Genomic DNA, 10748 nt, shown 5'->3' on the forward strand with positions numbered 1-10748 from the left:
TTGTTCTTGTATTGTTAAAATGGCGACCGTTTGCCTTAGAATATTTTAATTGTTTAGTCGTAACGTAACCGATTTTTTGTTCTAGATTTACTCTATTAGGCTTTGGCTGTATTATGACCTAACAAATACTAAAATAATACAAAGATGTCGTTTCTTCCTTTTCCCGTCGCGTTTTCCTCAAACCCAAGCATGACGTCACGAACCTCCTTGTCCGAGGCTCAGGTAAGATTATAGTTTTTCCATTCCCAGTATAATTCTGACCTTGTACTTTAATAAAGGCAACAATTTCCGACCCTGGTAGATCAGGGCTTACCGAGCAACGTAGCCCGGACAACGGAGTTCATTTTCCCGCCGAAGCCCGTGGAATTCCCGGGCGCCCGACTGACATCGCTTCAGCGCTATTTGGTCTCCCATATACCGCCCAGGTCGCACATGGACGGTTGGTGCCTCCTGTTTACCCAGCCTTGCCACCAGGCATTGACTCAGCAGCATTACAATCCACACTCGTAAGTAATATAAGTCAAGACACATAATTTTAGTTGCAAAAAACGGCATCCCTCTTTTTATTTGATTATTTTGTAACAATGTACACTTGTAATTTATATCGTCGAAAACAAGTGTCAGAAACCATAGCGAGCCTTTAGACGGTAATTTACCGGGAAAATTTCCCACTTGTCTCACACCGTGTTAAACATCCACGTTCAAACGGCTTTGAGCATCAGTGTATGAAAGATATTTGCAAACGTGCTGCCATTTGCAGTGTGCTGTCGCTATAATTAATCAGCGTATATTAAAAGTGGCAAAGTTAACAAAATTTAAAACAAAACATAATGTCAGCACATACATAATGGTACAAATTTTAAACGATGCTTAACTACAACCGCCATCGTGACGTCACAGTACACGGAGTGATATATGATTTCCATGTTGCTCATAGGCATAACCAACACCGGCAAAACAAAGTCCGTTTATTAACGAGCAATTAACACAACTTCCGACTAGTAGCGGCGTTTGCATTGTCAGCTAACTAAGGCGTGAGTTTTAGAACGAATTGATTTGTGAACAAACAAGGGACATCCGGGTAACGCTGGATGCGGCTAACGGTGCAAACCACAATTTCAAATATCTTACATCATAATGCACATTATGAATGTGAAACATGATAATTGTCGCTGATGAATGAGATATCACGACCTGTTCGTGATTGATGACAAAATGCTCACGACGCCATTTTAATTGTCATATTTTACTTTCTCTACAAATGCACGTTTCGCGCTTTCGATTTATCAAATAACCTTGATTGTGACGTAACAGCGGATATTTAACATTCCCCTTAATTGTGGAAATATTTTGTTACGTCACAGACCTTTACATGACGCAACAGACACGTTAACACTTGGAGTCACTTTGCACGCTTGTGACGTCATATTATAACGGTAATTCCAAAATTCTGTTTAATGTCGTGTTTATAAAGGTTAGAACTAAATTTTCAATCGGAAATGACGTCACAAACAGTTTCATCGAACTGTTTTAGATTTAAGAATTGTAATTGTTAAAATGTATGCGTCACAATACACAATATGCGATAACTATATGAAATTCAAATTAGTCAAGTAGTAACAATCGAGTATTGTTACGTAACATGCAAACCACGCGTTATTTGTTGCTTGATTGCCATATATTGTGACATCACAATCCTGATGAAATATTTAAATTCAGAGTCGAATGGACCCAAAGGATTTCCCATCTTGGGGAAACCCCCTTCACCCAGGCCCGTTTTACCCCTACGACCCAACTCTTATGTACCAACACAGCGGGTAAGTCATTTTTCGTTTGATTCAATTCGTGTTTCCCGCGTTTTACACGCTACTGGGTGATATTGTTTCAATTTTTCTGGAATTTTCCCCTCTGCGTATCTATTCATTGTCGCTAAACTGGCGCGCCCGCTTCGAGACAAACGCATTGTTTTCCTCATATGTCGCAACAATACGAAGCCGGTTTAACAAAGGTGATTATGCACATACCCGAATGCAAATGAACCCCGACGATCTTTTATGCTAAATCGCGAATATAACTTTACATGATTGACAGTGAACAGCACTGTAACGCGATTTATCCACGTGACAACCTACACGTTGTTCGGAGTGTATGAATTACTTTTTGAACGATTGTTTAATTATTATGACGTAATAAAATGAATCAGGCTTACGAGTACGACTGTTGCTTTTAATTTAAACTAGACAAACACAGTAAATCCTGATGTTGTCTCGCCGTATGACAAACGAACGTCGGTCTTTTAAGTTTTACATACCAAAACAAGGAAGATCTTTTTTGCACTTATAATAACCTGGCGGCAATAACATATATAGTTTCAATATGTTCGGAAAGCGCAAATTTAACACGTATATGGTCGCGCGTTGACCATCATCATGCTATAGGTGTCTGGGAAGAGCTGTCCAAATGGCGTTCATCGCGTTCCCGATTATCGCGGTCCCCCCACGTGGTGACCACTGTTTCCTGTGACTTCCATATTTGGAATTCGAACGCGATCGAACACGAATTTCGCGTTGCAGAACAACACGCAATCTGGTTGATTGTGAGGTCATAGAAGGTTCAATGTTTCAATTGCGGGATATTTCCGCGTGTACTGGAACATTTCGAACAATGAGCGTTGTGTACGAGACAATGAAACCACGATTCGATGCCCTATGCGAGAACTATTACCATGGCAACAGACATTTTTCGTTTCTATGGAATCGCTAATGGAAGGATCAGGAATGTGTTTCCACTGGAAAAAATACAAGATTTGGACACAAATAATCGGGGATGACTCAACTAACCACATTGTCACGTGACTTGTCCTGCGGTTAACACATACAATGGTAGTGGGAACACTTGTTTATGAAACCCGCTTATTACTAATGGATTCATCAAATTATTGCAGACGAAATTAATAATAACATTAAATCTGCACGACATTACGCATGGGGTCTATATAACTACAATATATCATTTGGTGCAGAAGGAGTATCCTTTTAATAACTTGGCAGTGCCAGTGCGTATATAAAACGTATAAATAAAATACGTGCACACTGACAGTTGTTTTAGGCTTAACATCTTAAAACTAACGTCTTGCTGTTACGTAGTACACACAAAACACTTAATGGTTAAAATCACAAGAAAAACTTCCGTAGTACTTAGTAATTGATCTGCAACGATGTTCTATTTTCGCGAACCATTAACGCCTACCTTAAGAAGTATTACTATGACGTCACGACCAAGAGTTACTATCGTTTTTGATAAAACAAACATATGTCATGTTAGTGACTATTATTATACAATGCGTAGGGTGTTGCAATAAAATGACTTTACATTCTAGTAATTACTGACTAAATAATATTTGTGACGTACAATATGCCATACCTTATCGTTTACAACAGCATAAACCGTGGGTTTTTCACTTTTTCGTTACTAAATTTAGCCTACGTCAATTATCTGATAGCTTTTGTCAAATATGGAAAACTGTAATTTATTTTGTATGAGTGACATAATATACGTGGCGGAAATGTATGCATTATGTGTTTGATTAAGGGATTAACCATGTATTTAAAATGTGAAATGTCAAATCTTGATTTACCAGAAAAGTGAAATTGTTTAGTATAATTTGGGCTTCAATTTCATCATAATTCCCATTAACAGATATGGACCAATGGGTCTCAGCGACGGTGCTCGGCGTAAAAACGCAACCCGAGAAACAACATCGACGTTAAAAGCGTGGCTTAATGAACACAGAAAGAACCCTTACCCAACTAAAGGGGAAAAGATCATGTTAGCTATTATTTCGAAGATGACGCTAACGCAGGTATAACTTTATTTTAAGACACTATAAGTCAATATTTTTACCTAAAATTATTAACTTTTCGACGAAAATAATTTGTTTTACGTCACAGGTTTCGACCTGGTTCGCAAACGCGCGTCGTCGATTGAAGAAAGAAAACAGAATGACTTGGTCTCCTCGGAACAGATGTGGGGAAGAAGAGAATGAAAGAGAAAGCGATGAGGAAGAAAGAGGAGAAATGAGAGAAGGTGAGAGATTTTTATATTTTGCATTTTCGCAACAAAATTTTGTTTAAAATTTCACCAGAAAGTGTTTTTATTATTTGGAATTAAATGCTCACTAAACACGTTAATCGGACGTCGACACATGTAATCGAAGTGGTCCCGTGTTCGAGTAACGTGCAACATATTGTACCTTATATGTTAACTGTGATTAAGCTCACGCGAGTTAATTCATCATGGAATGGCAGGAGTGGCTACAGGACATCATATTACACTGTGGTGCACATGCACAACGTGTGCGTGTTGTACACGCGGGTGTTTCAATGAAAATAGGTAGCAGCTCATAAGATAAGTCGAATTGGATCTCAAGACTTGTTAGGTTCGACATACGGTCGTTGCTCCCTGATCGCGGCTTCTCGCGTTACACGACTGCTTCCCCATTGCATGACATTATTGTGACGAAACAGAGCCGATGTACTTTGCCTCATTGTGACAAACATTGCAGGAAACACAGTAATCGCGCCATATCCTGCCCGCATGTTCGCGTGTTCGCGCTGCAGCAATACATGATTGTTGCGTCACAATAATCGTGAACTTAAAACTTCTAATAATACGCCGACCTTCGCGATTCATGTGTTCGTGCTGATGGAGTTGTTACAATCGCGTGACAACTTCTTGCACTTTGGGTTCGTGCCAATTGCTTTACGTGTCAATACCTTGTAGCAGGTTATCGCGACTTGTAGAAGGAAAGTCATGAATTCCGCGATAGGCGCTAAAACTACACATTGTGACGTCATAAGAGAAACGCTTTGATATGTTGCTACATTGTCGCTCGTTAGTTGTGAAGCAATAATCGCGGCAATTCGCGCTTTATTTCGATGCTATACAGCTGTTTTCTTGTAGACAGTATTGTTACGTCACATTACTACTGCGAAAACGCGACGTAGTCGGAAGAGATTTCTCGAAAACAAGTTTTTCCGGTGGCAGGTTTCGTCTGAGAGGTATCACGCGAACTTATAGGTGCAATCCGACCCCATGACACAAGTTCAAAACAGATATCCTTCGGTTCAAACGTGTAGTAATTTCGCCGCGGTTGAATATTTTGAGCTAAGGAACTATTTGGCCCCACGTGGAATAAAAACAGGACTTTATTTAAAATTTAAAGATACAATTAAGACAAAAAATGCTCGTTACGTCATTAATGACGTCATTTTACATTGCCGCTTCCAAGCGTTAAAATTTGTCAGGTTTTCATTCCCACGTTTGTCAGAAGAGAACACGATAGCGACCGGATTTGTCGCGAACACCGATTTACCGGCGTTAATTATGTTGTAATAATGACTCCTTGTCGTAATAATGGTAATTCTCTGTCGCATCTGTCGGAGTCGCGACTTCCCGAAAATCGAAACCGCGATTCGATTGACGAAGTCACGTGGTGTTCATTCACACGAAGAAACTGCTGTGACGTCACAATCGCGGTAGGATACCTGCGCAAGCAATGATTGTCACGTAAACAATTATACCGATGCAGCAACAGCGGCTGAAAATCTAATTGAGGAATTTTCGATTCCATCTAGAGTTACATCCCTGTGACAGCATGATCTGTTTTGCAGGAAACGTTATTTCCTTAATCTAGCGCTAACACGCGGCAAATAAACGATCCGTATTTTTCCCGCAGAAGGGAATTCCCCGAACGAGATGAGACGAACCGAGCCACGTGACAGCGACAACAGTAACCCGGGTACGAATCTTAGCGGAAGCAACTCTGATCTTGCTTATCAACGTCACCAGAGGGCGCACCAACAACAAATGTTCCTACGTCATCTTGCCTCTCTACCGCCGCACCTGCGACCAGTCGACCCCTTCCGACATTTCCAGCTTCACAACCAAAGACTCGCAACTCAGGGGATGCACCTACTACCGGGAAATTCCCGCTCCAACGACCACGTCGGTGCGCTGAAGCATGACCAACAACGAAGGAGCAGTTTAAGCTCTCCCTCGGCATCCGCATCGAGCTACGACCGATCGCCGTCACCTGTTAATCAACCACGTAACTTCCGCCCGCCACCCCCCCTGAACCAGATTACGTCACCATCCAAATCGCCGTCGCATCGATTCCGCTTCTCTCCCGAACCAACAGAACGCGGCTCTGATGAGGAGAACAAGAAAACCGAAGCCCGCGACTCCAAAAAGGAGAAGATTTGGTCGCCAGTCTCGCTTACCGAGACCACTGATAAACCACGGAGTATCACATCCCGGGATTCCCCACCTACCCCACGTCACACAATAGAAAGCCCTGTAGGAAAATCCCCTTCTAACCCACTGGCTGTTGCCCAAGCTTGGATGGAGGAATACCAGCGCCACCTAGCAACGAGGAACCCCCAACTTCTAGCTTCGACGTTGGCGTCCATTGCCGCAAAAAGGGGATCCTCTGGGGGATTTCCCTTTTTGCCCTTCCAGTCGGGTCCCCAGTCGGCCGTTTCTGTGACGTCACGAATGGAATCCATGGAGACGTCACGTGACGATGACTCTCTGACGTCAGACACGGAAGCAGGGCCTAACTTGCGTAAGTTTTAACATCTTTATTACGTTATAATCACAGCGCTGAAACGCGGATACTGATGCAAGACGCGGACAATCGAAGTTGCCGCTGTTCCCAGTGGTATCAGTTTACAGGATAATGGGACTCGCTTTAAACAATCGGCTTCTTAGGCTTCCGCGCCCGACCCGGGAAATTATGCATTCATAACTCCTCATGTGGGCGCGGTATAACAATGCACCGCGATCCTACGCGAAAATACTTTGTCGTGTTTTCGGGGTCTGTCGCGGTTTCAAATTTAACCGATTCACGCCAGACAATCCCCTTTATTTGTTCATTAATCGCCTTACACGTTTTGATGTGACGTCACAATACACTTGGTTGCCTCATAGCACGTTTATTTCAACTCTTGCAACCACTATGGTCTGTTACGTAACAATTAAATAACGATTTGCATTGTTTCACTTTGTTTATAGCCATGAATCTATCAAAGAACAAAGATCGTGGTAACCATAGCAATGATGACGTACCCCTCGTTATTGATGACGTAGAAAGAAAGCCACTGATGCGATCAATTGTTGCAAGCTAAAGGTAATTGACAAAAAAACAAATCTAAAATCGCGAGATCGCACCCGCTGTCCATTAACCATATAAGCACGTTTGCCGTTTAACCGACACATTTATTATTTAATAATATCCAATTATTACGTCACATTGAATGATTATGAAAAGGATTGGAAGTTATGAAATCAGTTCCGCCACAGTCTTCGTTTATTTACGTAACAATGAACGTTGTGATAACATAACGACGCCGGTGCGGGTTCGGCGCGATTTCGCTTCAATAGCAGATCGATGCTGAGCGACTGGCGCTTCTAATTGGCTGCTTTGTCTATCACGTGGGTATATTTATTCAAATTTATGGAATTAGTTTTCCTGATGCGAACAAATAGCGAAAGCGTGGTTTAATTATGACGTCACAAGCCGTCTTGTTTCCTCATAATGGCGCCAAAACCAACCGGAAGTAGCCTACTGCTCTTCATTGTTGCGTAACAAACGAACTTGTTAAAAATTCAATAAAGTTCGGATATTATTAAAAACGATTTTTACGCGAAGTTGCTCGTGCGTGTCGTTACGCTACGCTTCGCTTAGCATGGCTCGCTTTGCGTGGGGTCGCCATTGTGACGATTTAATTACATTGTTACGCAATCATGAATTTGTTTCAATCAGATTTCCGCCATGTAATATTGTTTTGTCTTTTTCAGAGATTCGATTATGACGTAAGAATCTGTTCTTTATGGAAGAAGTTGTGACACCAACACCAGACACTCTGTGACGTAACACTTGTGTAAAGATGCATGTGGAAACAATGTAAACGGCGCGAAAATCGCGATTGTTTATTTGACTGAACAGTTGTTTATCGTGTGTAGTTCCGCATGAGGGACTTCCCCACACGAACCTATAATTAAAATCCGGATTACTCGATGTTATTGTTATTCGTTTGTGTCGAAGACAATGAAATTCAATATCCGGTCGGACACGTGACTTTTATGGCGTCTGAACTAAAATCTTTTAAACTTTAATAATTATTTCAATATAACCGAACAATACCAGATAACTGTTAGCAAAATTGTTTTTGCCGGAATGTTTTGCGGATTACGACAACTGCCATTTTCCTTTGTTGCATACAAAGAGTTCAATCGTTTGTTTTATTTAAATGTAAACAGAATAATAAGCATCTGCAAATTGGTGCTTTGCCACGTCACAATATCCATTATGTATTCCAGAACCTACTAAGTTCATTTTTATTTTACCGGATATGACGTTTCAGTAGCCCTATATGTGTATCGTGACGTCATTAATTGGATTTCGTTTTTATTTGGTTGATACAGGTCTGTTCCATTACGTCGATGACGTCATGTTATATGTTGATGACGTCATGCTAGTATTTCCCACTATTAAGTTCTGTGCTATGATTTCTCGTGTGTAGCTTTGCCACTGTTTTAATGACGTAACGTACCCATGATGTGACAGATGACGTCATTGGGTCGTGACGTGTGCGCTAGTAACGTAGATGTGCAATTTACTCCTCATGTTATAACTGGAGTCGTGGAAGCCGGGAAATAAAATGTCGATGATGATAATGGCCATTGTTTTAAAACAAACAAACAATACTTGATAGTTTGACTGCTGATTTAACTCATGCATCACAATCAGCATCGTGATTTAACAATGGAACTCACAGTTGATGATTTATGATTTCTATGCAAGGAAACTGTCATATAAGTATCAATCCGCTAGATGCGCCACGTGTTTCCGGTGTTAAGTAAACAAGACCAAGGTTTAAAATAAATAAGTTACATACATGGATTCTCTACTTTATTACGGCACAATACTTAAAAACACAAGGTGTAGATGTTTTTATTATGACGTAACAACGTGATATAATAAGACCATCCTAGTTGCCCCAAGGTTACGTAAAAACATAAAACAGAGCCCATCTATTGTATAAGATACAGCGCTTTCCTATAGCCCAAAACTTTACGGACTTAAGGCTCGACGCTGCTAACATTGTGGGTGTATGTGTCTTTGTGCAAGACGCGGCAATTTTTCTAACCAAGTGGTGCATTATGGGCCACTAAGTTACATACGTGCCGACTTTAAAGAGGGCACGAGGTGTATTAAACAGAACACCCGTGTTGTAACAACAGCTGTTTCACCCACGCGAGGATAAAGCAAGTTATTTTCATTCATTCTGTATAGTTCTCGTGCATACGCGAAGTCACAAAGTAATGAGGCTTTCTGTATAACGACGTAATATATAAACAAAAAATGAAATATACAGCAATAGCGATATTAATAAGATTTTATGTTGTCACGTGATATTTGCTTTTCCCACGCCGCTAAGATCAAACCGTGTCGAAATGTCCGAACACATGTACCTTACATGGCGAATAAACCAACGACATAAGTCCGCACTTCAGCACAGACTTACTTCGTTGGTTTATTTGCCATGTTAGAGACATGTAAGCGCACCGGTCGATTTTACAGTGTATTCGGCATATGTTCACATAAACTACACATGTCCATTTGTCGTTACATCACGCGCACCCTTGTTTTTAAAGAACAAACATTTGCGTTTCACTGTCATGACGTCACTAAAAACAACTTCAAATCGCGTGATTTTCATCTTACATACGTCATAAAAGTTTCATAAAAGTTTCGAAGATGGGACACTATTTCATTTGATTTTTCGTCCCGTTAGGTAGTGAACATTCGAAGAATTATAGAAAAACGTATCTTTACAACTCCCATAGACCGTTGTTAATTGTTTAAAACACGATCAGGATACTTGGATATAATATGTGCTAAAGGCGTTCCATCTTCCCAACCCCACTATATAGTAAGTTTGGGATAAGATGGTCCACATTTTCATTCTCTTTATTGTTCCATTTAGTAGTAATTAAACCATATTACAGAATTATATAACCAAAACGTCTCAGCTCTAAAACATTATTGTTAATTAACAGAACACGATTTTGGGATGGTTCGTGCCAACGTTATCCATCTTACCCCCACAGTGCTATGGTAACACGCGACTCACAGACGGTAAACGAATTATTAATTCTAGAATTAGGATTGTTAAGTAAAATAGACAAATCAAACAGATTTCAGGACGAGTACTTTCTCGAAAGATTGATTGTTTTTATAGAAGCACTTGCAAAGCCATTGTTCGTTAACAATTGAGCGACCACAACGTCATAATGCTTATTAAACAGTATCTCATCAATGGTCGCTTCGAACAATTCGAAGAAAAGTTGTTTTTTCACGCTTTTATGTTGAACCGTTGTCGAATAACAAACGGACCAGGCTTTATTAGATAAATCGCGAAGTTCTGAAAGATAATTGTGTTGTCATAGTAGATAGTACTTGATGTACACTTTCATTTCACGCTTCGATAGTTTCCAAGTGACGTATAATTCATAACAAACGCTGTTGTTCTAAAACTTTCCAATATTTTAATCAAAACTCCCCCCTACTGTAATAAAACAACTTGTTACGTCACAGAGGCATGCTTGGAGTGATACGTTGCAAAATAAGTCACCGCGACGGATAGCATCTAACCGAAGTTTCGATGCAGTGACATAAAACC

General features: G+C 40.6%; 1 protein-coding gene across 2 annotated transcripts; it reads left to right on the top strand.

Moving 5' to 3' along the window:
• irx-a (transcription factor protein) lies at positions 1–8739 on the top strand. Of its 2 annotated transcripts, NM_001078278.1 has the most exons (8): positions 91–222; positions 279–506; positions 1720–1817; positions 3700–3862; positions 3951–4086; positions 5738–6625; positions 7075–7189; positions 7861–8210. In NM_001078278.1, the coding sequence occupies exons 1-7, from the start codon at positions 145–147 to the stop codon at positions 7185–7187; spliced, it is 1704 nt and encodes a 567-aa protein (NP_001071746.1). In that variant the 5' UTR covers positions 91–144; the 3' UTR covers positions 7188–7189; positions 7861–8210. The 2 variants fall into 2 exon arrangements, with proteins under 2 accessions (XP_026692314.1, NP_001071746.1); XM_026836513.1 differs by lacking the exon at positions 7075–7189 and having other exon boundaries at positions 1–222; positions 7861–8739.
• Positions 8740–10748: the final 2009 nt, after the last annotated feature.

This window comes from Ciona intestinalis, chromosome 11, assembly GCF_000224145.3.
Source record: "Ciona intestinalis chromosome 11, KH, whole genome shotgun sequence".
NCBI lineage: Eukaryota > Metazoa > Chordata > Ascidiacea > Phlebobranchia > Cionidae > Ciona > Ciona intestinalis.

Excerpts from the sequence above, each read along its gene's own strand:
- irx-a (NM_001078278.1), top strand. The coding sequence starts at position 145 with ATGTCGTTTCTTCCTTTTCCCGTCGCGTTTTCCTCAAACCCAAGCATG. Across the intron at positions 223-278 it reads CCTCCTTGTCCGAGGCTCAG|GCAACAATTTCCGACCCTGG; the intron begins GTAAGATTATAG and ends ACTTTAATAAAG. Across the intron at positions 4,087-5,737 it reads AAGAGGAGAAATGAGAGAAG|AAGGGAATTCCCCGAACGAG; the intron begins GTGAGAGATTTT and ends TTTTTCCCGCAG.